The 26,225-nt window shown below is 51.8% G+C and overlaps 9 protein-coding genes across 9 annotated transcripts; 2 read left to right on the top strand and 7 right to left on the bottom strand.

The window, feature by feature from the left end:
* Nucleotides 1-1,612: 1,612 nt before the first annotated feature.
* On the bottom strand, nucleotides 1,613-4,546 carry PMZ80_001503 (uncharacterized protein; the record flags this gene model as incomplete). The annotated part of the gene is made up of 1 exon (XM_064869946.1): nucleotides 1,613-4,546. The coding sequence occupies one exon, from the start codon at nucleotides 4,544-4,546 to the stop codon at nucleotides 1,613-1,615; it is 2,934 nt and encodes a 977-aa protein (XP_064735443.1).
* Nucleotides 4,547-4,878: 332 nt separating this feature from the next.
* Nucleotides 4,879-6,525, bottom strand: GUA1 (GMP synthase (glutamine-hydrolyzing); the record flags this gene model as incomplete). Its single annotated transcript, XM_064869945.1, has 1 exon — nucleotides 4,879-6,525. One exon carries the CDS (start codon nucleotides 6,523-6,525, stop codon nucleotides 4,879-4,881), a length of 1,647 nt encoding a protein of 548 aa, XP_064735442.1.
* A 620-nt stretch (nucleotides 6,526-7,145) lies between these two features.
* On the bottom strand, nucleotides 7,146-9,239 carry PMZ80_001501 (uncharacterized protein; the record flags this gene model as incomplete). Its single annotated transcript, XM_064869944.1, has 1 exon — nucleotides 7,146-9,239. One exon carries the CDS (start codon nucleotides 9,237-9,239, stop codon nucleotides 7,146-7,148), a length of 2,094 nt encoding a protein of 697 aa, XP_064735441.1.
* A 327-nt stretch (nucleotides 9,240-9,566) lies between these two features.
* PMZ80_001500 (uncharacterized protein) lies at nucleotides 9,567-10,577 on the top strand (the record flags this gene model as incomplete). The annotated part of the gene is made up of 1 exon (XM_064869943.1): nucleotides 9,567-10,577. One exon carries the CDS (start codon nucleotides 9,567-9,569, stop codon nucleotides 10,575-10,577), a length of 1,011 nt encoding a protein of 336 aa, XP_064735440.1.
* Nucleotides 10,578-11,101: 524 nt separating this feature from the next.
* On the bottom strand, nucleotides 11,102-12,998 carry PMZ80_001499 (uncharacterized protein; the record flags this gene model as incomplete). Its single annotated transcript, XM_064869942.1, has 2 exons — nucleotides 11,102-11,438; nucleotides 12,073-12,998. The coding sequence occupies 2 exons, from the start codon at nucleotides 12,996-12,998 to the stop codon at nucleotides 11,102-11,104; spliced, it is 1,263 nt and encodes a 420-aa protein (XP_064735439.1).
* Nucleotides 12,999-13,887: 889 nt separating this feature from the next.
* PMZ80_001498 (uncharacterized protein) lies at nucleotides 13,888-14,814 on the bottom strand (the record flags this gene model as incomplete). Its single annotated transcript, XM_064869941.1, has 1 exon — nucleotides 13,888-14,814. The coding sequence occupies one exon, from the start codon at nucleotides 14,812-14,814 to the stop codon at nucleotides 13,888-13,890; it is 927 nt and encodes a 308-aa protein (XP_064735438.1).
* Nucleotides 14,815-16,539: 1,725 nt separating this feature from the next.
* PMZ80_001497 (uncharacterized protein) lies at nucleotides 16,540-16,979 on the top strand (the record flags this gene model as incomplete). Its single annotated transcript, XM_064869940.1, has 2 exons — nucleotides 16,540-16,724; nucleotides 16,772-16,979. The coding sequence occupies 2 exons, from the start codon at nucleotides 16,540-16,542 to the stop codon at nucleotides 16,977-16,979; spliced, it is 393 nt and encodes a 130-aa protein (XP_064735437.1).
* A 620-nt stretch (nucleotides 16,980-17,599) lies between these two features.
* On the bottom strand, nucleotides 17,600-19,381 carry PMZ80_001496 (uncharacterized protein; the record flags this gene model as incomplete). Its single annotated transcript, XM_064869939.1, has 1 exon — nucleotides 17,600-19,381. The coding sequence occupies one exon, from the start codon at nucleotides 19,379-19,381 to the stop codon at nucleotides 17,600-17,602; it is 1,782 nt and encodes a 593-aa protein (XP_064735436.1).
* Nucleotides 19,382-19,991: 610 nt separating this feature from the next.
* On the bottom strand, nucleotides 19,992-25,044 carry IMH1 (Golgin imh1; the record flags this gene model as incomplete). The annotated part of the gene is made up of 2 exons (XM_064869938.1): nucleotides 19,992-23,726; nucleotides 24,499-25,044. 2 exons carry the CDS (start codon nucleotides 25,042-25,044, stop codon nucleotides 19,992-19,994), a joined length of 4,281 nt encoding a protein of 1,426 aa, XP_064735435.1.
* Nucleotides 25,045-26,225: the final 1,181 nt, after the last annotated feature.

The raw sequence follows: 26,225 nt of genomic DNA, 5'->3' as shown, positions 1-26,225 counted from the left end.
ATCGCTTCTCCCAACATCAGATCGCGCCTTCCTCCTCTTAGGCTCGTCCATTCCTCGTCTCAGTCGTGGCTTTTCCTGTCCCGCCGTACCTGGCTTCTGTTAGCTCGTTCCTTCCCTCAGAAACAAACAGATTTCGAGGTAAGTGCGACCAGCAAACACAGAAGTAAGGCACGACCGATGCAGGTTCGACGTAGCAGGGCAGGCACGATCGCGGCGGGGAATTGCGGTTAAAGTGGTGGATGCACAGCTGAGATGGCAAGGAAGTAATGGACAACAGGATCCGAGGAGCGCCATCGAGATGTGTTAGAGAAAGGTATGACCGGCTTCATACAGAACACACCCATGGTATGAGGCAGGCGCAGCCAGCCCAACGAGTGAGGCAGCTACGATGGTCTTAGCGGATGCGAAAGGCACAACGCACTACTCAAGCACGGAAGCCACGACCCAGTAAGATATTTGCAGGAAGGAACAACCGAAGTCTACTGTAACGGCAGGCACGACCCGCCCGCGTTGGCGAGGAAGGGGCCCACGATCTCGGGGGAGGAACGACCAACATTGAAGCCTAGGAAGGCACGGAGTCCGACAAGCAGGGGAAGCGCGACTGACGTCTGGAGGAAGGCACGACACACCATAAAATTTGGCGAGGAAGGTACGTTTATAGAAAGGAAAGTGCGACCAACATTGCAGCCTAAGAAGGCACGGCCATTCGACAAGGAGGAAAGGAGCGACTGACGTCTGAAGGAAGGCACGACTCGACATCCAATATGCTGAGGAAGGTGCGTCACCTAGCAAGGTAGACATGACCGTAAGTATGGGATGGAGGAATGTACGACCGATGTTTGAAGGTAGGCGCGACTCTTGCTCAAACTCAAAGACGGGGCACAAGATGGAGATGGGGAAGGCACGATCAAGAGGGAGCGAAGGTGCATCCAGCAAGATGAGGCAGCTTCAATGGTACAAGAGGACGCGGAAGGTACAACCCACTATTCGTGCAGGGAACCGCGGCCTAGTACGTGACTGCGCGATGGCCAATGTGCAAAGGCAGGCGCGCCGATCCTAGAGAAGGAACGACCAGCACCATACGTTCAGAAGGCGCAATCGTTATCCAAAGTGAAGGAAGGTACGATGGTTTGGCAGAGAAGCGGAAAGCGCGACTCAACAACAAACTTAGCGTGGAAGGCGCGGCCGTAGTTTGATACGGAGGAAGCTGCGACCGGTGTTCGAAGACAGGCGCGGCTCTTGCTAGCCTTGGAGAAGGCACACCAGACGAAGACGAGGAAGGAACGATCGAGAGAAAGGGGAAGGCGCAACCAAGAATGAGGAAGGTGCGACCGTTGCATGGCAAGGTCGGAAGGCACGAGCGTGGTGATGGGAAAGTACGACCGAGACGCACACATGGCCTTGCAGGCACGATCTAGATGTGAGCCAGTGGCCGTAGAAGGCAAAGGACTGTCAGGGGTGCATTTAGCGCTGGTACGATCAGACAAGACTTGAGTGAGACGGGATGGTGAAAGTGGATGGAGAAGCAGAATGTGCCTGTAGTCACGAGTAAGTGCATCAAGCATATAATGCGACCTAGTTATCGGCCCAGTGAGTTGCAGTTCGTGGTATTTCATCTAGCTTGCAATACGTGGTTCAATCTAGCAACAACACTCTTTCCGACCAACTTGTCAAACATGTCATGTCTTTGTGCTGATTTCATACAGACCAATCTCCTCAAACCCCAGTTTGGATCTTTACCAGCCGGTGTCCCACTAGGCACACCTGGTCTCTTCAGTGTTCCTATTACAAGCTGTGCCGCCATAGGGTTGAGACCTGCTTTGACGAGGAGGAGTCCCCATAGCGTCTCGTCCTGTATCAGTGCCGCGTCAGTGTTCGTGGCCGGGTTTGCGTTTGGCGGTGTCTGCCGTTCATATGCGTGATGCTGGATCAACTGCCATATCCAAGCATTGACTGCATCTGATGTCGATGAAGCGTCCGAGCATGATACCCAGACCGGGGACACCTTGCTCATCGGCTCGTCTGCCGTAGCAGCCAGCTGGTGGCAGAAAGAGATAAAGGACGTCATTACCCAAGTCTGCTTCTGCTGCAACCCAGCGTCACCAACGGCTATGTGATGAACTAGGATGAACACAATAGGGTATTTTTGAGACAGTATGGCAATGCGATCATGTACATTCGACAAGCCCGTGGCAGTCTTCTGACCAGGTAGCGGTCGTTGGTTCAAGGCTTGTAAATTGGTAATCAGAAGACATGTTGTGGCATTGAGAATTATGTCTGGGCCTCGCTCCTCAGGTTGATCGAGGTCACGGTAAATGAGAGACAAATTCTCGGTACTTGTGCGCTCCAAAAACTGAGTGAGCAATGGCTTTGTCTGTAGAAGGGTGTTGCTCAAAACCAAGGTCTTTGGCTGATTCAGGGCAGTCACCAATGGAAGCAGCGCGGGCTTTGCTTCTGGCAGATCCGATTCACCTACTTTAGTAGTGCTGGAATTATGCTCTACGCAGTCGTCCTGCTCGAATGCGCTGGTTTGTGTGGACTGAATGGGGTCTTCAGCGATCTCATGTTCCTTACGGATCCGCTGCACAGGCGGCGGCTTGAACTTCTTTCCTCGGAGGTCGAGAAAGGAGGACAGCGAGTCACTACCGAAAATGCCTTGATCCTGGTCTTCTTGCTGAGGCCTTTGTAGCCTGTTGTCCGTCTTGCGCAGTCGGTTTAGCAGTTGGGCCACAGATTCTTCCGGTTCAGGTTTCGATTCGGCCTTCGCGGTGGGATGGATTGCGCTTCTTATTGTGTCTGTAGAGCCTAATGTTCGTCCATTCTGCTCGCCGGCCTGATTGACTTCCTTTTTGATGTCCATCGTAGATCGGTCGAATGGGTTGCGGACGCCTGGTTGTGGTAAAAGTGACGGCCGTACCCATGGTGGAGATCGAGTCTCGGTTTTGACAGTGGTAAAGTGAGTTTCTGTGGCTTCAGAACTGGTTGTCTCGTGAAGTGAAGGTTGTCCTCGCTTGTCGGGTTCGACCTTGACATGTGGATCGTGCTCTGTCCGCGGCTCCTTGTCGCACCCAGATCGTGTCTCCAGAAAGGTATTTGTCTTCCATGCGTCGATGGGGTAGTCTCCGACCTCCAAGTCTTCCTCATCTCCATCACTCTTGTCCAGGAGTCGAATACCTGGCTCCTTGAAGAGCAACTTGTCGCTTGTGACAACAGGCTTCGGCTTTCCAAGGAATCTGTCTAGAATCGCATCGTTGTCTGGCAGGGCATCCTGCATCACCCTCTCCATAGATGGGATGTTAAGAGGAAGTCGCTGCTGTTCGTTCACACCATCTACCCCTCGAGTACCGTGATTTACCATAGAATTGATCATGCTACGCAGGTCCATGGTCGGTAGCTGATGCTGTGTAGGCTCAACGTTAGGGAGCTCGATCTTCCGATCGTGCCAGTAAGACTTGTTCTGACCAGGAGTTTCGTGATTACGCAAGGAAGGTAGCGCGGTTGGCTCGCGATCAATGTGCTGTTCGTGGTATAGCTTCTGGCGCTTATGGGGAGGCTCTATGACCATTGAACAATTGTTGCAGTCTTCCACATTAGTAGATCCGTCCTCGAGTCCCTCAAAGTCATGATTGGTGAACTGCTGGAGCAATTCATTCAACTCTTGATCGGGCTGGAAGAGAGCGTCCGACCGGACAATCTCATTGTCAACAGCAATGTCCAAGCAAGAAAGCAAGTCGTTGGTCTCCTGCTTCAGGATGATTGGATTGGTTTCAATCTCTTCGGGTATCGTTGGAGGTTGCTCCACCGGCTCCTGGTCCTGATTATCGTCTGAACCAAGCTCGAACTCAGTTTGGGCTATTGTTTTGGCGGTACAAGCGATAGGTCGATTGATCGGCGGCAGGCTGTCGTGCAACACCATGTTTATGTCTTCCTTGCTGACAGGTCTGCACCGTGCATCCTTGAGATATTGCAAGGATTTTGCAGGAACCTCCACGATCTCCTCTCGTGTAGCCTTTTTCAACTCCTCTTGTGCCATCTCCAGTATATCGGCGGACAAAGTTGATGATGAATGCCCGCCATCTCGTTTGCGATTGCTGAATGCTTCCTCATAGTCTTCTAGTATACCATCAAGTACTCTGTTAAGATTGATTCCTTTCCGTATCCTGCGTACATCCTTGTGGACGTCTCCGCCACTGATAACCAGCAAAGGTATTTTCAACTTGTGCTTTCGAAGATGGTATGGATCTGGAAGCAGGTCCTGATAGATCTCTTGAAGATTAAGGTCAGGTTTATGTGTACTCTGTTGGAGAAGGGTCGTAAAATCGCGTGAGATCTGTACAGGCTCGTCGTTCGCAAGCGTCAGATGCTCGTAGGCTGCTGTCTCGAAGACACACAGCAGCTGAGAGCAGTCCTCGTCGATGCCGAAGTCTGTGGACGGTCGCTGCGTGCATGTGTCGAAAAGGTTAAGGTTGTGCAGTATATCAACATCTGCAGGATCTCGTGTTAAGTTGAAATGGCGAGCATAGACAAGCGCTGATGGCTCGGACATCGTACATGATGGGTACTGGACTTAGGATGAAGGTGCCGATGTCGAGCTTGGAATAATGCTCTAGGGTCTGTATCGTCGCGCCTGTCCGTAAATTGTAATGTAATGCAAAAACTGTTGATATTGGAAGGAGCGACCAACTTTTCTGCCAACCCCGAGGAGGGCGCCGTGTGTCTATACTCTATCTTAACGGCCTTGGACGTCAGCCAAACCGCATTTTCGGCTCTTGTCATTCAAACTGGGTATCATCAGAAATTCATAAACTCATGCTGTCGTTACCAGAACTCTTCTCCAACCTTGTTCAACGACATCCTTCCTCAGACAGTGCCGTCCAATCACTCCATCTCGATCGTACCAGGAGGTTTGCTGGTAATGTCGTATGTGACCCTGCAAGCGCCGTCCACCTCATTGACAATCCGTCTGCTAACTCTCTTCAAGAAGTCGAACTCGAAAGGATACCAGTCAGCAGTCATGAAGTCAGTAGTCTCAACGGCCCGCAGAGTGACGACCTTGCCATGTACTCGCTTATCGCCCATCACGCCAACAGCCTTGGCAGTATCAGGGAAAACAGCGGCGAATGCTTGGGAGATCTTCCTGTACAGACCGGCTGCCACAATCTCGTCAATAAAGATCTTGTCTGCTTCTCTTGCTATTCGCAGTTGTTCCTCGTTAATCTCACCAATGATTCGGATGGCAAGACCCGGACCAGGAAAAGGGTGTCGCCAGACAAGCTCTTCTGGTATACCTAAATTCGTGCCAAGTGCTCTGACTTCATCTTTGAACAGCTCTCGTAGTGGCTCGATCAGCTTAAGATGCATATTCTCCAGCAGTCCACCAACATTGTGATGTGTCTTGATTGTTGCGGAGGGCCCCTTGAAGGATATGCTCTCGATCACATCAGGATATAGTGTCCCTTGCAATAGAAACTCAATCTCGCCTGCTTTCGGCGAGTCCTTCGCAGCCTCAGCAATCGACTTTGCCGTATCTTGAAATACCTCAATAAACGTGTTCCCAATGATTTTCCTCTTCCTTTCCGGATCTGAGACCCCCTTCAATCGCCCCAAGAACAAGTCCGTTGAATCAATGACAGTAAGGTTGATACCCAAATGCTCAGTAAGTGTCTTCTTCACAGTCTTAGCTTCATCCAACCTCAACACCCCATTGTCCACAAGCACAGCATGAAAACGATCTCCAATAGCCTCCTTCATCAGCTTTGCAGCAACAGTAGAATCGACACCTCCACTCACAGCCCCAATGACCTGTCCCTTGGGCCCAACCATAGCTCTTATCCTCTCAATCTCCTTATCCACAAACTTCTCCATTGTCCAGTCCTGCCGTGCACCGCATATCGTCACTGCGAAGTTGCTCAGTAGCTGTTTGCCCTTCGGTGTATGCGTGACTTCAGGGTGAAACTGAATGCCAAATAGTGGTCTATCGGTACTAGCGATACCAGCGAATGGCGCGTTCGGAGTACTAGCAACAGGTTCAAAGCCGGCGGGTAACTGAGACAACTTATCGCCGTGACTCATCCATACCTCGAGGTCTTCGCCCAGATCCTGGAATAGTCTATCGATATGCGCCTCTTTGCCAGAGTGCTTCTGGATCTTGACGGTGGCATGTCCGTACTCTCTCTTCTCTCCTGAGACCACGTTCTTGTTATCCAAGCTCCACGCTATTTCTTGCAGGCCATAACATATACCCAGAATTGGTACTCCGAGCTCGAAGACAGCAGGATCGGCGTGTGGTGCGTCGGACGAGTAGACTGAGTAGGGCCCGCCCGACAGGATGATGCCCTTTGGCTTCCAGGTCAGGTCGGCAAGCTTTTGCGTGCATGGGAGCATTTCTGAGTAGACGTTGAGTTCGCGCAGTCGTCGTGTGATCAGGTGGGAGTACTGGCTGCCGAAGTCGAGGACCAGGATCGTGTCGAATGTCTTGTGTGGCTCGCCGATCGAGACGCCATTCGTATCGCCATTAGCTGCCATGATTGATATCCAGTCAGCCTCGAGCTTGCACCACAAAATCAAAAAACCATTGAGCTCAGAGGTAGGTTACTTCTCTTCGTTGAGGGACAACAATATAATTTTTGGTGCCGCAAGCTTATCTACGTTATCGATAAGCTTATCACCGAGACCGCAACGGGTCCGGCATCCCGTTTATACCAACTTGTGACAATGACCGCGACTGCCACCAACTTTTCGGCACCTTGAATTGTAACCACTGATAAGTGAGTAGCTTAACGGATGAAATCGCTGAAAACAAGAGAGCTAGAACTGTTCAGCGTCATTCGTGCTGGCTGTCAAGCAGGAGGGCGCTACCAGGGCAGCCTGTTAAGGTGAACAAGAGAGCTTGTTGATTATAATAGAGCAGCGTCTGGCAAGTAGGAGACTGTCGTGCGGCGAGGGTTGCCCCCACAAGCTAAAACTGACTGCGTTATGCAACTCACAGTAATACCGATATTCGGGTACTGCTGACCTCCCGAGCGCTCGTGATTCGTATCTGCGTAAGTCAGGAAGATGGTGAATATTGTTAGCATGTAAACTGAGAGTCACTTGTAGAGGCAGTACGCCTCTGTGTGTGGTCTGCTCCGTTCCTGGCCCAGGTGCTACCTGTACCTTTCCGCAGCGTCCATCTCTCCTATATCCCTGAAGTCCACACTGTGCACTCGTCCCACAAATGTCCCATTGATACTATAATCAAAATCGAAACCAGCGACACCCTGTCTCAAATGATACGTCATCCTCAACACCCGTGTCTTCGCACCTGTGCTGCTCGTCCTTAACATCGCCATTGTCTTCGGAAACCTCTTGAGATCCCATTCACAGCTCACCTTGGCAAAGAATCTCGTATCTGACCCCCAAGAATACGAACTTGGACTATCGTCCCGTGATGTAATGAAGGTAAGATTCGAATTGATGCAAGGATGCGATCGATCGAGCATCATCGCGGCGTCAAGATCAGTCTCGCTGAAATTCTGTGCAACAGGAATATCAGTTGTCCTACCCTTGACCAAGACATCACCTTTGCGGAGGAACCATACTGGTACATCAATAGCCGCATAGCCATGGTCACCATCGAAGCGTTTCTGTTCCTCCCGAAATCGACCGTCGACCCACTTCTGACGCACATTGAGTCCGATGTTGTAGCGTGCGATGCGAGTGTCGACAGGTGGACCGCTTGGCTGAACACGCAGTAACTCGTGGCGGACTGCACCGGTGCTGACGCTTTCCCATGATATTTCTGGCTGGAGGATCTCGATCGGTACTTGCTCGTCACCCTCAGGGATGTCGGAGTAGAGCTCTTTGAGGTATTTAGCAAGAAACTTGTTTGTGCCAAGGCCGCCAACAAGGACGATAGCTTTAGGCCATAGATCTGCGGCCGTGAGAAGAGACAACTGTTTCCGAATAAGACGTTCGATCTTCTGGACGACAGGCATGAAAATGGGCTGGAGTTCCGCGGTGCTAAGACGTAGTAATCCGGACTTGACCTGCGGACAGGATCCCTCAGGTACACCTGGTGTGATTACGCTATAGGACTTTTCCCCTTCACCATCGTACAAGCGGCGGATTCCATGTTCAAAGTCGCGGATGATGCGAGCCTCGCATTCGGCATCGAGGTTGTCGTAGACCGTCTCACCGAGATATGTGCGAAGAAGTTTTCGGAAATTGGCTTCGAGGAAGACAGCGCCGCAGACGTCGCCGTTGCCGACTGTCGCTTCGGTCAGGGTCAGTGGCCATTTCTTTTGCATTTGATAGGATGTTAAGTCGACCGTGCCGCCTCCTGCATCGACGACAACAAAGCAATCGCCTTCTTCGAGCGTTGAGGCACGTGTTCGATTGCGCAGAACGGCAATCGCTGCTGCTTCTGGCTCAGCCACTGTGCTGAGTTTCAGATCTTGTCGTCCCAGACCAGCGTTTTCGGCCATCTTGAATGTGTTCTGCTTGGCGGCATCGGACCAAACAGCCGGTACGGTAAGGACAATGTGTTTCTCTGCTGCATCGTAGGATGCGCGAGAGTGCTCATTGATGATCTGTTGCTTTACGTGCGCCCAGAAAAGCTTGAGGAATGTCGTCGTTGCCTGAAGAGGTGACAAGCCGAGATCAGCAAGTAGTGCTTTGGTTGACGTTGGGTCGACGATATCTTTGGAGAGACTCGAGGCAGACCATGAAAAGTCTGGTTCGAGGAGGAGTTTCAGCCACCGTAGCGTCTGAGGGTCTGCTTCAGGTGGAATGGCGAAGCCCCATGTAGGTTCGGCATCAGGTCCATCGAGGTAAGCAAGTGTGGTAGGGACCTTATTTGAGGTTGTGTCGCCTGGAAGCAGACCTGCCCAGTCACGAGCGACAGATATGCGGACCTCGGAGGGGTCGTCCGAAGGGTGTAGAAGTGCAAAAGAGGCGCCGGAGAATGTTGTGCCGAAATCGAGGCCGACGATAAGACGAAGCTTGTTGCCATTTGGTGTTGAATTGAGTGATGGTGCTACTGGTTTTTTAACTGTTATTGCTTGTTTGGGTGCTTCTGTAGTTGGTATGGGAGGGGGCGCCGATAGTGGTACAGGAGGTATACCCTCGTCGACAGTGTTGCTTCTGCTAGGAACAGTCGAATATGACGGTGGCCTGTCAAGGCTGCCTGGCCTTTCTGAAGAGGATGTTGAGGCACCGCGAATCTTGCTTGTCTTTTTGAACAGCGAGCGTAGTGGCATGCTTGAGTTCCCTTTGGCCCGGGTGTGCCTGCTGCAAGTCAATCACAGCTTATGACGACAGATGCGTACCAGTGGCCATCGATGTGGCCCTGGACGACAATGACCCTCAATGTGAACATGAAGCTACTTTTTGATCTCCATGTGTACCACAAGATATCCTAGCCATTCTCGGCGCTGCACGCCTAATAATGCTTGTCCAATCCTCCATGCCGAACAGTTCTGAAACAGGCTATCGGGTGGGGCAGCTCTGCACTCAACGACGATCCTCGCCTACTTCTCGAGTCCTCGTCCTGTCACTCAACACTTGAGTGAGTGAGGTGGCTAATCATGGAGGTAGTCGACTGGCACATTCCAACGGACGCGTGTATGGTACTAGTGCTTGGCGAGACTGGCGCTGGTAAAAGCTTTTTCATACGGAAGCTCACCTCGAATTCGGAAGTCAAGGTCGGCCACGCGCTCGAGTCTTGTACGCAAAGATCACAGCCATGGGAAGCTGATATCGGAGGCACACAGCTCCTGTTGATTGACACCCCAGGTTTTGATGACACAGTGCGATCAGATGGAGATGTCGTACTCGAGATTGCAAGCAGCTTGTCATTCCAAGCAACACTTGGCATGCGACTTTTAGGCATTATCTATTTGCACGATATCACAGTGCCGCGCATGAGAGGATCATTGAAACGCGAGCTGGAGATGTTGAGGTTGATCGTTGGACCTGAGAATTACCGTAATGTTCTGCTTGTTACCACAAAATGGGGTGATAAATCACGACGACGAGAATATGAGAATCGGCAATTTCAGCTTGAGGAGAACTATTGGGAAGATCTGATGCTCGGCGGTGCTGCCTGCCATCGTTTTGAGGGCTCTGCCGACTCAGCTAAGGCCATAGTGGCTCAGCTGAATTTCCGTGCTAACGTTGTGCTTGCGCTTCAGAAAGAGCTTGCTGGCAGCACGTCGTTCAACCAAACCGCCGTCGGCCGGTATGCGGAGCAATCGCGGAGCAAGATCCAGCACGAGCTTGATTCGATGTCGACGATGAGTCGCGATGACACAATGACAACAAGCCGAACGACGAGCTCTGCGCTAAGCAGTACGCTGAGTCAAAGTACTACGGAAAAGGAGGAATTCCTGCGGAGCACGGCATTGGACTCACAAAAGATGGATGTGAAGATAGATGATCAGGTCCGTTTGTGGATCAAAGAGGCTATACGAGAAGAGAAGGAGAGGACGAAACAGAAGCCTAGCGCAGCAAGAGCGATGAATTCTGTTCTTGCCAAAACTTCGTCATTCTTCAAGTCGTTCAAGAGTGGTCCCGCTCCGTATCAGTCAACGGTATGACCCTTATCACGTTCAATATCTGGTATCTCACTATGACAGGTCTCGTCTTACACGCCTGTTCCACAGCAAGCTCAGAACATACCCTACGTTGCGGAGCTCGAATAGGCAACGAGAAGAACACGATTAGAACGATGCTTGCTACGCGTCATGAACAGTGTGACTGCTGTTTGGTGCGAAGTCTCAATAGATTTTTGTCGAATAAATTAAACCTGTCTTGGTAAAAGCAGAAAGTTGGCCGAAGAAGGGAAATGTCACATGGCAATGAGCTTCTGGCTGAGACTGGCTCATCTACCTTTAAATGCTGAACCTAGCCTTGCGTCCAAGGTCGCCAGTGTTGTTACGATCAGCACTTGCTACGACCGCTCAGTGTGTCCCTGAGCTTGGCTCACTGCGTCTGCCTCCACAGGAGATCACGTTTGCCAGCTTAAGCATCTCTCCTTAGTTGACCATCATCATAGCGTCAATACTTCATACACGCGCCAGTCTCGCACCCGCAACCTGTTCCCACATATCTTCAGCTTCGCTCAAACTCCTTTCCACCATTCATCGTCATATTCTGGTTCGTGTTGGGCAAAGTCCTCAACGGTGTACTCTCGGTTCTCAACAGGTTCGATTGTGGTAGGGGTGGCCCCTGTGACGTGTGAAGCTGTTCCTCTATCGTCTACCACTCTGTGACCCTGGGCCGATTGTCGAATGTTACTGGTTCCTGGTTCTGTGATGCCTCCTGCCACATTCGATGGTAAGGACCTCGACAAGCCGCCCCCTGGGTATGCGGTTTGAGCAAGTTGTGGCCGCATAGTTGGTGAAGCCTGAGTGTTTGACATCAGGTGTGCGGCGGCTGGGTGCGTCTGGCCGCCATAGCTGCTAACATAGTGTCTAGGTGGCAGGCTTTCACCTTCCTGCGGCCTACTATCTTAGGTACTAGCAAGGGTGTTGTGCTGACGCCTCGTTTGGCTCGTAGCGGTGCTGCCGCTTTGTATACCTGGGGGGTTCATCGAAGACTGCATATCTGGGTTATCGCTCAAGAAATCATAGGTGGGTGAAATTTGCCGAAAAACGGCCTTGGCGAGTGGATGGAGCCATTGCAATTGCTGGCACTTGATCTTGAGGAAGGTTTTGCACCTGTGGAACAAGTTGGTTGGGAGGGAAGCCGTAACTTCGAGGTTGACCTGAGGCACCCGGAAAACCTGACGTAGAAGAAGAACCTGGGTGTGAAGGATAACCTGGGTGTGAAGGATAACCTGAGTTGGAAGGATGACCTGATACAAGAGTGTGAGTTGTGCCTGAAGAATTGCCAGGACCTGCAAGTCGGGATGACTGATAAGATCCCTGACCCGAAGCAGTCGACGACAGCATTGAGCCAAAGGGCTGGCCAGAGACGGGGAATCCACTGCCGATACTCTGTTCTGCTGACAAGGTGCGAGCAATTGCAGGAAGCATCGTCGAACGAGCTGCACTGGACCTCGATCTCGACGACCACGACCTGCCACGAGACGGTCCACGAGTTGCAGAAGAACCTGTTCGCGGCTTCTTTGCTGATGGTGGTACCATTGAATCGACCTCATCATCGTTCATGTCTGCGTTGGATTGTTCTTCAGTGTTCATACCTTCCTCCTCTTCGTTTCCGCCCTTACTCACTTCCTCAAGCCTTCCCCCTTCCTGACTGTTTGAGTTCTTGTTTTGTCTCGGCTCTCTGGTCTCTCTGAGGACTTGCATTGGATCGTCCACAAGTCTGACCATATATGGTGTGTATATTATGTTCTCCGCAATGATCTTTTGCTCAAGCAAACAGGTGACGATACTGTCAAAGCGGTTGTTGAAGCTTGACTTAGGGGTGGCTTGATTCGCTGCATACTGAAGACTTATGGCTCCTTCCTGGGTCGCCTTCTCGATGAGGTATCCCAGCAGTTTCCAGCAACGGCATTCGACTATCCTTGGATCGAGCCTGCCGTCCGTGAATTGCTTCGGAACAGTGCTGCCTTCTGCTATTCTGGCCACCGAAAAGACAGCTCGGACAAGTATCGCAACAAGCTTGCGCTTGTGCTCTGCATCACGAGGGATGCCGTTGAGTCGCTGGGCCTCTTCGACTGATCGCAGACCTTGTTCGTACGACAGAGCTTGCTGCTCGTTGTCGAAAGATGAGGTTAAGAGCCTGCTATCGGCCTCGCCAGCTGCCACATCTTGTGCGCTTGGCGGTTGTACTTCGTCTGCGAAGGGTTTCTCCTCGAGCATGGTAGAATCGATCTCAGTGATCTGTTGCTGCGCAAGGACCATCGCTTGGTCTCGAAGTGATTGCGAAACGATGTCGAGATCTCGGGGAACGGTGTGGACTATATGACCTCGTGGGCCACTCACAGGTTGCTGTGCTACCAGTGCATCAACCTGCTGGTTGAACCTCTGTGCTGTCGAGGGATTGTTCATCTTGGTGGACTGGGGTTGGTATGATGAGATCTATGTATAGAGTCGACGGAGGACGTGGTATATAGCTACCGCAAGGACTGGTCGATGGCAGAAAAGATTGGCCATCTGGTGAGTGCTATCTACTCATCGACGATATTAGCAACAAGACTTGGAGGCACTTGCCGTGGTGTTGTTGCGGACACTTGACCTTGGGTAGAATTTGTGGTTTGGTTTGGTTTGCAAAAGTCAAGAAACCTTGTTGGACGTCGATTTTCGCGACAATCCAAAGGTGACGGATTCGTCGCCTCTTGCACTTCGAGTGGTCTTCCATGTGCAAAGGAAGTGGTAGATCAAGTGAGTGTCATCACGGAGTGGCAGGCACTACCACTTTCCTTGCCAGATAGTAGCACCTGGTGAAATAGTATCGTTAGTGTCCAGGTTTCCGATGGAAGGTGCGGACTCAGCCGGGTTGTGACGGTGAAGCAGATGGAAACGTGAGTGAATTGTTGGAAGAGTCATTATGGTATTCATGGTCCGGATGTATGATTGTGCAGGGAGCAGCTACAAGCGCATATTTGCTCAGAGCAGCAAATACTGTCAAATCAGCAAGAGAAGCAAATGATTTTGGCTTGTGATAATTGGTATATTCTTGTACATGAAGGATGGCGAGTTAGCAGGCTCGACTGCTTTCTCGTCACCTTCGATGGCTACCAATATCTTTATATTGCCACGCACACGCAATCGCGTCTGGATTCCCGCGAGATTCCGTGCTTGTGGCCGCTTCAACGGCAGGACACCATTATTTTGCCCTTCAGACCGCTCCATCCATTCACGTGGTCACCCGGTTTGTCTGCTGCCGAGCCTCGCAGCAGATGAAGCCACGTCACCCACCAATCCACATCTTTGCTCATCAAGGCATACAGATGCTGAACCACCCGCCAATACCCTTGCAGCTACCCTCAGCACAAGCAGTTGGGCCGGTGTAACCTGAACCACCGCACTGCTTCCAGAGAGCAACAGAACCCGCAGCATCCTCAGCAGGCTCCTCAACAACAGGAGCAGGAGTCTCAGGAGTAGTGACATTTCCACCAGGGACAGCAACATTCGAGACGGCACCAGCACCGCTACCACCGAAAGTAGCGATCGGACCACCAGGCATAGTGTAAGACGTTGGGTTGTTCCACTTGTTGAAGGCAATGCCGGGGTCGGTAGACTTGTACACACCTGGGATCTTGACAGCTGGAGAGCCGGTACCACCGGTGCTGCCACCTTCGATCTTGAGCTGGGCGCACTCCATGTAGAACTGGGCCTTGCCGACGTGACCCTCGTGGATGGCGATGTGCTCGAATCGCACAAGCCATTCACCAGACGGGATGTTGGCGGGGATCTTGAAGCTCATTTCGGTGTCCTGCCAAGTGCACCATGCGGTGTCCGTGCCTGGACCACCACCGCATGTTGGACCACTTTCCCAGACCTTAAACCAGTCACCGCTGCCGTCGTAGCTGGAGACGGAGCCGGGGGCCTTGGACATGTACACGAAGGCTGGGCCGGGATGCTCAATGGTCTCCCTGTTCCAGATCTTGGCACCGACTGTATCGCCTGCCTTGACTGTGTAGGTCTGCGAGGCGGCGTTGGTGGCGCCCTTGTTGCATCGCAAGTCTGGGCTGTTGACGACTTCGGAGGTGTAAGAGGGCATGTAGGTGTTGGTGTTCTTGCGGATGTAGGTGTAGTCTGTGCCTACTTGCTTGCCGTTGTGGGTGAGGATGGAGAAGATGTAGTGGGCTTCGGCTGCCGAGACGGCGACGAGGCCCGCGAGGAGTGAAGATGTGTTAACCATTTTGTATCTGGATGATAGTTGTTGGGTTGTTGCGTGGTTGTCAAATGAAGGACTCAGTCGATGAATCAATGAACGTCTAGACCAGCTAGAAGTTTGAAGTGAATGAATGGATGAGCTGGTCTGAAGCGAATGTAGTGAATGGAAGTTGATGGCTGCTGAAACTGGTGGTCGTGGTGGGATGAAGCTGTTTATATGTCTGTCATTATCAGTGTTGTCATGTGCTCGATCAGTCCTTCTAAGACATTGCCATCATCCTCGATAGGGCCGGAACTCGGCTCTCTTGATGAAAACATTGTAGGACAGGGACTTGCGAGGACCAAGAAGTCCCGGATTTTGCGTGCTCAGAAGAGCATATCGAAAGACGTGCCCTCGCTGCTTGGCAAACGATGCCGCCTTCGCCTCGCCATGATGTACTCACTCATACATGGCTATGCTGACCGGCAGGCATGATCAAAAGCCACAGATCTGGGGGCCTAGGCATAGGTCCTAGTGATCGGTGGGTTTCAGGCTAGGAGAGGATAAAGAACTGCAGAATCGATGCCCCACAACCTCTAGCGAACCTATCTCGATCCAGCTTCGAGCGCTCCTTCCGATGTAGGTGATGGTTGACAAGTTCGCTACGCCCTCATGGACGGAAAGCACGTCCACTTGCCTCGGCTTTTGTTACTGTTGAGAACGGAGCTTGGTTTCATGTCTGAGCCGTGACGGAAGGGCAAACTGCGGCCCGGCGAGAACAGTAATTCCAACCTACGCTTACCGTTTCGCTGGGATCTAGCATTCGTCCGGACAGAGGTGAACATCAATGGGTGTAGAATAGTTCATATGGTACATTGTGCCAGTGTGCGAAAAGCTTGTGGACTGGCTCATTCCAGGTATGTTGGTATTCGCTACTGCGTGTCAGTCAAGATGCTGAAAGTCCATACCAATCTTGTGGTACAACGTCTTGAAACGCCAAGGCAAGTAGACTGTTTCGATCTGCTATTGCCAAGAATCTCCGCCAAACTGTTCATTTCGCTTGGATGAATAGAGCACGTGGGCGATGATGGTTCAAACTGCGACAATTTCTGGGCAAGATAAATGCGAGACGAGAGCCTAGGCAGGCGCATGTGCAGGTTGTGCTTAGTATGGCAAATCAGGCATGCTTACAATCGCCAATGGAAGGTCTGGTGTGCCGTTGCTGTTCGTACGATTACATTTCAAGGACTTGCCGAGTCAGGGTCAACTCCTATGTATATGCCTTACTGCCTGACTGTGATCCCTGAGCGAACGAAAGGGGGTTAGGTAAATGTCCCGTGGAGCGCTGATGTCCGTACCTTTGCTCATTGGCTGGCCATCAATGTAGACGTCATTCGTCGTCGTACAGATTGTAGGATGTCTATCCTCCAGTTCAAGCTCGACCGCCGCTGCGAATTGAAGGCTGGAGGACATTTATACGCGAAAGCCCTCAACAGGTTGCCATATTTAAGCTACACAGTCCACTCATGGGGGACAACCAATCAAGCTGGAGGACTTGAAAGCCCCAGTGCATTACGGCCCGGCGTACCTTGCATGAGAGCATCCGCTGTCCGACCGGAATGATGACGCCAGAAACATTCGGCAGCAATAAGCTAATCGTCACAGACATCCTCAGCTCATTTCAGCTGCAATGTTACAGGTGACTTTGTGACCTACGCTTGATGTACCCAGCATAAACATTGTACATTAACACCCACGTTCACACTCACCATGCAGTCGATACTCCCCCGTCACGCAGCGCTTCGAGCATCCCCAGCGCGTCTGTCCGGCCAAATATCACATGCACGCACCCCGATAGCACGACGAACCTATGCACAGCAAGCACCAGATCCAAACACTAGAGCTCCCAAGGAAGAAGGAGTGTCAGAAGGCGGCGGGAACAACAGGCTACCGCTGTAGGGGAGCTCAGCCTCTTCTCTCATGCACAAGCTGACTGTCCTAGGATATTTGCAGGCTGCTTAGCTGTTTTCATACCAACTTTCTACATGATCAACGGTACCGGCTCGAAAGCAGTCGGAAGTGGGCAGGCAACCATCAAGGAAGAGCGAAGGGAGAAAGGCACGGAGAACGAATACCGCGATCCAAGGGATAGTGGGAAGAAGACCACAGAATCAGACAGGATAAGGCAAGAAGCCGCCAAGAACAAATAAACATGATGGCTTTGTGAGAAGCCGCAGCATTACTGGTGGCAGACGAGGTAGCCCGCCTCATAAACCATCCTCTTGCCAGCCGATTTTCGACTTTAGTATTGCCTTTTGGGACTCTTCACCACGTTCCTCTGCATTGAGCTTTCTGGACGACCAACCACCGCTGGAACATCAGCTTTGAGGCGACTAATTTGTCTATCTCTTTTGTTCACCAGGCTCAAGCATTTCACTGATACAGGCGCTGGAGGCCATCGCACAGCAGACGCGCTCTCGAAGTGTGCCGGATTGCTATGCTATTGTACTCAGACATCGCGAGATTCAGCTGGCCGAATTGTGCTAGAAGAGGTGGGAACGGGCTTCTTTCGACCTGCCATGCTTGTCTCGCTCTGCCTGCCCGTCGCTAACCACTGTCACTCTTAGGTAGGTGCCGCCATGAATCTATTTGATATAGCCCATCCATATGCACTCCTGATCATACCCTTGTGTGGCATGGAAAGCATATAAAGTTTCTCCTTTTATGCTTGACCTTGCGCCTGATCGGCGACCTGCCGCGTCACTAATATTAAGCACCTCGGAAAGGAGCTACCCTTTAGGAACCGGATGCGAGCTCAAGTTGACACCGATCATGAATGTCGGTCTACATCCTCACAACACAACACCTTATCTATCAGAGCCCTCCAACTCTCCGGCGTCAAGTCCTTCCGCTCACCCCGCCAAGCCACAATCCCATCAGGACGAACAAGCACAGCACCATCCCGACCAACACCGCAACCCCTCGCCCACTCCCCCTCCACATCCTCCCATTCCCCCTCCCCAATGACCTCATACTTAACCCTCTCATCCCCCAGCTCCTCCCACCCCCTCCTCCCCGCAATCAACAACAACCTATCCAACGCCAGCAAATCAAACACCGCACACCTCACCCCACCCCTCTCCAACCACGCATGCGGCACATGATGTCCCGGAATTGTACTCTTCACATAAACCCCATAATTCAAACTCCCATCCTCCAAAAGCTGACCGCCATGTGTATCCCCGCCCTCCCCACTCCCATCGACACAATCATAAAACCACCCAACCTCATACCCCGGCGCCTTAAACTCCGTATCAAGAACCCTCTGCGCCCGATCAATCGCGTCCCTCTTCGCCCTATACCCCGGATGCCCCTTATCAAACGCCGACTCAATACTGCTCTTATTCCACTCCACAGATTTCTCCCCATCCAACCCCGCCGCAACATCCATAACATTCGCGTGGCTAAGCATATTATGCAGACTTGTCTCACCAACGCGCTTGCCGATCGGCAGCCGCTCAATCTCATAGCTATCCAGCAACGCATCATATTTCACCTCGTCCTGCAGCGCGAACTGCAGTTTCCAAACCAGATTCTGTGCGTCTTGGATGCCGGTGTTCATGCCCAGTGCGCCCCGAGGCGGAATCCTGTGCGCGGCGTCACCGACGAGGAAGGCGCGGTTGACGCGGTATCGCGCCGCATAGATTGCGTTGACGGTCCAATGGCTGAAGCTGAGTATGTCGATCGGGAGATCCGGAATCGCCAGTGTACGTCGGAGACGCTTTACCATGGCCTGATGATCGAAGCGCTCCGGGTCATTTTCCGTGCGTGCACACGCGAAGACCCATTCGTCATTGTGCGGGTCGGGTGGTTGGACGTGTGGCCAGGGCCCGACCTGGTAGAGATAGCCTGTCTTTGTGCTGCCGCCGAGCTCGGGGTTGGAGAACCAGGTCATGAAGTTTCGGGGGTCGGGATGGAGGGTTCGGAGGGGTGACTTGAAGTGAACGGTGACCATGTCGAAGATGTTGGGGTGGCCGTGCCAGGGGATGGAGAGGTGGTTGGTGAAGCTGCGACCGCCGTCGGATACTATCACGTAGCGTGCGCGGATGGTCTGGGGTGTGTCGTTACGGCGGACGGTGAGTGTTACGCCGTTGTTGTCCTGCTGCATATCCGTGACCTCGGAGCTGTAGTGTATACCGCTCGGATTCAACTCGATCGCTCGCCGCTTGAGAATCGGTTCAAGTCGGATCTGCGGCAGGATACAGTACCGCGACGGCGAGTGCAGTTTGTATTCGTCCTCGTAGATACCACCGCCCCATGCGTCACGCGAGACGATCTCGCGGCCTGAGGGTCCGAGGCTGGTGTACCATGCTGTTCGGGAGGCGATTTCTGGTGGTGCGGCGTGGGCGTAGACTTCGTCTTCTATGCCCATTGTGCGGAAGATCTCGGTTGTTCTTTGGTTGATACCGCATGCTTTTGGGTGGATTGAGGTGTCTGGGTGGCGTTCGAATACGGCGTTGCTTATACCGCAGAGGGATAGGAGGATGGAGGAGGTTAGACCGATGGGACCCCCGCCGATTATGGCGACGTTGTGGTGGGTTGGTGAGGCCATGGTTAGAGTTCTGGATTAGTATTTAATGGTCCGGTTGACACTGAATGGTCCTCCTATGTGTCCTCGTGTAACTTGATCTTATGATCGAGATTGTTATGAAATGCCTAGATGTATTGTCGAATACTCCGCATTATATGTCAGCATTTGTCGTGGGGCTCGCGACTCACCTTTTTGCCTGGCCTGTAACGCTGCCAGTGCGGCTAGAGATCAGTACCTCGTTGTACAAGCGGTCAGCCATTCTCCGAATTGTATGGAGGCATAGCTCGACAAACCACGAGCCCTCCTTAGTTATACTACTGTAACTCTGAGCGCATCGTGCGAAGAAGCTATTACCCATGTTGTCTTCGAAGCTCACTCATAAAACAGGAAAACACGTAACAACAAGAAGCAACAGGGACATGATGTACGGCTACATGCCGACAATAGCAGAGCCTCGTACTTAAATAGAGCAATAAGTTGTCATCATGCCTCAGTTGCGTATGCTGAAGTCGGCTCGGGCCACCTTCCATCTTGAAGGGGCGACCTACTAGTAAGGGGCAGAAGGCAAGTACAAGAATAAAGACACGGAAGAACAACTGCTCGAAACAGCATCGAACCACCATAACTGTCATCACCTCGCACTTATAGCCGCATTCCACCTCTGCTGATCCTTCTCATCAAAGTGCAACAACATCCCCAAAACAGGGACCAACTGCCTCTGATGCCCCTTGTCCTTCTGAGACAAGAACTGCAGGAGTACATTCTTCAAATACACGTAGTCCACAGTTCCCGAGCTCATTCCTCCTCCAGTAGGCGTCTCACTCCGCGGCAAACTCGTCGTACTCGACAAGCCAGCCCTCGAAGCAGGTGGCGCCGGCGACCGCGCAGAAGCAGAATCGATACTTGTTCTACTACTCTGCAGTCCTGACTCGAGGCCCCCGACCCGTCGATCTGGTCTGGAACCGGTCCTGGTTTGCAAATTCTTGACTTCTTCTGATAAATTTCTGTTCGCTTTGCTCAGCTTCTCGACTCTTTCCGTGGCCTCATCGGCTTGCCTCCTGATATCGGCTTTTTGGCTCTCGATCTCTCTGATTTGTCTTTCCGACTCATCGAGCGCCTCTCTCAATCCCCTCATTGCATTCCTGGTTTCCTCGGCTTCGCGTTCTGCTGATTTAGACGCATACTCGAGATCTTCCCTCATTTTACGCCATTCACGATTTCTTGACTCCAGGTCTTCTTTTTCTGCTTCGAGGGTCTTGACTTGCCGTTGAGCGTCACGAGCCTTGTTCTTGGCGTCTTCGAGGTCTCGTGCCATTCGTCGGGATGACATGCTAGACTCGTCTTCGAGGCGATCTCGTTCTTCGATTGCGGCGTCCATTCGTTCTTTCATCTCGCGGAGACGTGATTCAGTACCGCTCTCGGCCTGGTTGAGGAGCATACGCATCGTTTGAGACTCACGTGTGCGTTCGCTGAGCATACGTTGGGCTTCGGAAAGCTCTTCTTCCATGGACTCGGATCTCGAAGTGACTTCGCGGGTTTGGACGTTCAATTCGTGCATCTGATCGCGAAGGGATTGCACGAGAGATTGTGATGAGCCGTGTAGGGCTGTCTTAAGGGAGACTTCTTCCTTGAGACTTGAGATCTGGCGTTCGTGTGATGTGAGCTGCTCGTTGAGATCTCGAAGTCTAGCTTGGAGATTTTGTGTCTCTTCTCTTGCGTGGGCGAGATCTTTGGTTACTGACTCGTGCATTTCAATCGCGCCGTTCTTGCGGGCTTCTGCTGATCGGAGTTCTGATTCCTTGGCCTGGATCTCGCCTTCTGCTCGTTCGCGGAGTTTGGTTTCGGTTTCGACTTTGGATTGCAAAGACTTGACCTCACTGTCCTGGGTGCTTAGTCGCTTGCCGAGATTCTTAAGCTCGGTTTTGACTTCCTCATGCTTGAACTCGAGGCGAGATAGCTCGCCAGACTTGTTCTTGAGCTCGTTCTTGGCTGTTTTGAGCTCTTCGGCTTCTTTTCGAAGGGTGCGTAGTTCGGGTTGGGCTTTGGCGAGGAGGTCTTTGAGGTCTGTGATGTCTTTGAATCTGCTTGCTGCTAATTGCTCGGCTGCTGTTAGGTCCGTCTGTAGTTGTGTGGCTTTGTTGTTCGCCTCTTCCAGCTCTGCTGTTGCCTTCTCGTGGGCTGCTCTCTTCTCATCCAACTCTTGTAGGGTCTTCTCATGGTTCTCAGCTGCTTCTCCGCCAGTTTTGATCTGCTTACGGGCATCGTCAAGCTCCTTCTCGAGCTTGTCAACAGTGTCCTGCAATTCCTGCATTTTGTTCTGTGCCTCTTTCAATTGATCTCGAGCTTCCACATGCTCTTCGCCTTGATGCAGAAGGTCGTCTCGAAGCGTCTCAATCTCTTCTTGTAACGACTCTTGATCCTTGATCTTGCTTGACAGTCGGTCAATTGTAGATTTCTTGTCTTGTAGATCTTCCTCGAGCTTTGTGATCTTTTCATTTAGTTCTGAAACCTTGCTCTCGGTTTCATGAGGCTCAACAGCCGCCGCTTCGGCCACCTTGTTGTCACTAGCAGGCTCGCCATTTTCTTGAGCTTCAGGTTCCACGTTTGATGTCGAAGCAGCACCTTTGCCCTTCTTCTTTTTCTTATTCTTCTTCTTTCCACCAGTTCCTGTTTCCTCCTGGGCTGCTGGTGCTGGTGTACTCGAGGCGGGTGGCTCCTCCTTAGGCTTACTATTCTCTTGGTTGGTCTTACTCACTTGCTCCCTCAGCTCGGAAGCGGTACTTTCGGCCTTGTCAAGTTGCGTTCTCAGACTGTCCATGATGCCTTGCATTGTCTGGATACGTTTCTCGCTGGCTTGCAGGTCCTTGGTGGTCGATTCATACTCTCGCTCAGCTTTCTTAGCAAATGCCAGCGAATCCTCGAGGTCTTTATTAATATGGTCTTTCTGCTGGATCTTCTCGTTCAAATCGCTAGATATCTTCTTCTCGTCTTCTAGCTTCTTCTCCAGCTGATCGAACTCCTCCTTAGATTGGTCGAGTCGAGACCTAGTCTCGCTCTCTTGCGATTCGAGCTGCAGTATTCGATCATTGGCCTTCTGAAGCTGTTCTTGAGTATCATCCAGCTCCTTCTGCAGAGAAACCACCTTCTCGTCGTTCTCATTGTTGTCAGTAGCCGCCTTTTGCTCGGTTTCGAGTGTTTCAATGCGATCACGCAGCTCCTTTTCCGTAGTCTCAAACTTGTCTTTGGCGTCGCGCAGGGTATTGAGTTCCCCAGAAGTAGTCTCTAGGGTCTGCATCATACCCTCAGTAGATTCTCTCGCAATCTTCAGGTCTTTCTGCAGGTTATTCACTTGGCTGGTAAGGTCGTCGACTTGCTTCTGGCGGTCCTCGAGCTGTGCTTCAAGCTTTGGTACTTCCGAGTCGAAGGAGAAGAGATCCTCTGAAGTGTCTCTGTCCTTGGTATCGACGATCTTCGGCTTGGTCTTTGGAGAGAATATGGACAGGCTAGGGATACGTGATGAGGCAGACTTGGGCGAGGTGACTGATGCAGCATCGTCTTTGCTCGATGCAGCGTCATCTGTGGTTGTAGCAATGCCCGCTGTTGAAGGCTTGGGCGACTTGACACTCTCTTCTGATGGCTGCTCTGCTAGCTGTGACTTCAGATCTTGTACATTGCCCTCCATTTCTTTAACCTTAGCCTCGGAGCTATCAGCCTTCCTCTTGAAGTCGTCTCTTTCGCCGGATACTCGCTTCAGTTCTTCCAGTACCATGCCATTTTTCATGTTGATCTGGCTCAGATATTCTGAGAAAGCAGTCGGATCTGAGATGCCAGTCAGAGGAGTAGTCTCGCGCAAGGTGGCCTCGAAAGGCTCAATAGTCTGAACCTGGGCATGTGCAGCACGGTATGCTTTCAGGAGTTCGGCATATTTGCTTTCCAACTTGTCTAATCTCCGTAGCCTTGCCTTGACCTCCGGCGGCAGATCTTGTAGCATTACAGGAGGTCTTTCTGGGGTACTCTCGGCTTGTGCGCCTTCGGTAGGGGTGTTGGAAGCACGCTCTTGCCCATCTCCTTCGGCCGGCTGCGGCTTCTCCTCCTGGGAGCCATTCGTCCCTTCCTGCTGAGGCAGCGGAGTTGTTACGCGACTGACAGATGCACTGTCATCATCGCCGCCTATTGTGAACTCGGAAGGGTCAGGACTCTTTCCTATAGGGGCATTGGACGAATCCCTCTGGCGTGATTGTGTCCTGGCTGAGGAACCATCCTGCGGTCGTGGTCGGCGCTGCTGAGGCGGTCGTAGACTTTGCTGTGCCTTCGCTTGTCGCTGTTGTTCCTCTTTTATGCGATCGTCTATAGCACCTTTTATGCGCTGCGACGGTCAGTCTTGATCATTGGCCCGGGTTCAGCTACTTGCATTGAAGTAATCCAGTTTGGCGGTTGGGACAGCAGACCTAATACAGGCCTGCCTATTATATTACAAGACAACGAACGCGATTTTATACAAGTCTGAATGTTCATAAAGTCATTATTATCATGCAACAATGCGATGTTGGACATTTGTTGAAGTTGACCATCTGTTTGGATGGTTCGGATATGGAGTCTGGGGTCCGAGTCGATCATTTGCTCCGCCCCGGTCACTTTTTGGTTTTCCGCAGCCATCTGCACCGAATTTCAGCATTACCCTGCCTCCCATAGGGATTTCTCGCTCTTCTTCTACCAGCTACACCACAGTATGTTGTACTTTGAGCCGAGATCGAAGCTGAGTCTCGTTGATAATGATCCTTTCCGCTTCTCTTTGGACCCGACACTTCGCAGTCGTGTGGGACTCTCCTTCTACGACCTTCACACATTCTGCTTCTCTCATACATGATGACCGCCACAACAGCAGTACTTCTTGAACGTACTGCAACTGATTCTGCCTGTTCATGGAGCTTCGGTAATTAGTTGATCTGGCGAAGAACAAACTTTCTTTCTTGGATCACGATTAAGCCGGAGCGCATTCTTGAGCCAGTTGCGGAAACGCTTCTGGTGGGTGGAATAGGCTTGACTTTGATGGTCCGACATAACTGATGCTGTGCCTGTGCCTGTACTTCTATCATCTGGGGCTGAAGTTCGTGGTGCCTTGTTCACTTCAATATAACATTTGCGCCTCTTGCTGCCAGGTATTGATCGGGCGTTCCCTGAGGGAAGGTCCTTATGACTCCAAATATTTCTTGGTTGTGATATCGCAGTTTCGTCTTCGGGTCAGTATAGCGAGCAGGCAGTCCTGTGATGTCGCAGTAATGTTTCTTTGTCTGTAGGCTCGGTGCGCTCTCGATATTGGTGTAGGTGACTGCTGGCCCAAGAGCAGACGCCATGTTTGTAGCCCCAGTTGAACTTCCGCCAGCTGTCTTCTGTAGGTTTCGTTCCAGCACCAGTGTCGAGAGGTTCTGGGATGCCTGCGCGATATTCGTCTGTGGCGTCGCTGCGCCGTCTGTTGGGAGGGGTGTCGACGCGCCTGAATTGTTCTGAGTCGCTAGCACCGAAGCTTCCCTGCGCTGGGCTTCCGACACGATCTGCTTGATGTTCTTGTTCCTTCGTGGTTTCCAGTCGGCATTCTTGAATGGCTTCTTCGTGTAATAGATGTCCATCGAGTCGAGCAGAGCCACGTGCTCGGCATCATCTTTCGGTTGAGGCGTCGGAGGCATCTTGACTGGCCTATCTATCGCAGGCCAAGGTTGGCGCAAGATCAGCCCGCATTCTATTCCAACGAGCTGAGACCTCTACTTAGCATGGAGTATTGCCTCAGGCACAAGTTACCGACCTGTGGGGGCGGTGATCGACCGCTAAACACGCGTGCCGCTCGGCCCTTGCAGGTGCTTCGCTTATGAGGGGTTGCCTTTTGTCCTTTTGTTGTTCCTGTGAGCTTGTCCGGATTTGTTTACTACAAATCACATCATGGTAAGTGTTCAAGCACTCGGTATACATGATGCTTATACTGTGGTAGGAGAGCCCTCACGAACAGCAGCAGACCTTGCTGCTTTCTCGAATCATCACAAATATCGTGCGTTGCAGCAGCTGTACCTTGGAAATGTTTCTGACTGAGCTCAGGAGAAATTGAACGAGGCAGTCATGATCATGAACAAGAGTCTCCAGGTAGGCGCTGGAGCCTTTCACACGGCTAGCCTTGGTGCTGATCTTGCGCAGGAGGTCAATATTCAGAACATGAACGTCGAACTTGTTGCCCAGATGTTCAAGAATTATCAGTCTAATGTTCTGTTTCATCTTGAAGGTAGCATTTTCAATTGAGCATCACGAGCAAGCTGACAGGTAAAGCAACCGACAACCTCAAAGACCCAATATGAGCAACACCATCATGGATGATGCCAGCTGAAAGAATCTGGTACCTGGGTGGGCACTAGCACATGGGTACATGCCGTATCAGCTGCACAATTGGCCTCGCCGATTGCCCATCGCGCTGGGAAAGGACACGACGAGTACTCAAGCACGGATACAAGCCAGCATAGTCAGCGAGGGTGGGTACTGTTCTGAGCTTATGAGAAGAACTGATCGAGATCGGCATTGCCGTGTGGTCCAAACATGGTCGAGCCTTCGCTGTCGGGTTTCTCGGTCCCGCATATGATGTCTGCGCTGATGACCATGTTGGTCTTGCCTACTGGGTAAATAGTTATGTAAACTTGTATAGTTCGTTGTAATTGAATTGAGCAGAGCCGAGACGGTGGTTCTCCTCTCATCAACCGAAGACGCGCTTATTTTATTCGAAGCGCGTCCGACGCGTTGCACATCCCGAATCCGAAAATTGACTGGCGAAACCACTCGTTTGTATCGCTCGTTCTTGCTGCAAAGCATTAACGACGGTCCCAACTTG

Source organism: Knufia obscura, assembly GCF_036327395.1.
Source record: "Knufia obscura strain CCFEE 5817 isolate CBS 148926 chromosome Unknown scaffold_1, whole genome shotgun sequence".
NCBI lineage: Eukaryota > Fungi > Ascomycota > Eurotiomycetes > Chaetothyriales > Trichomeriaceae > Knufia > Knufia obscura.
The sequence above is the reverse complement of the archived record's forward strand: the minus strand, read 5'-3'. Positions and strand labels throughout refer to the sequence as shown.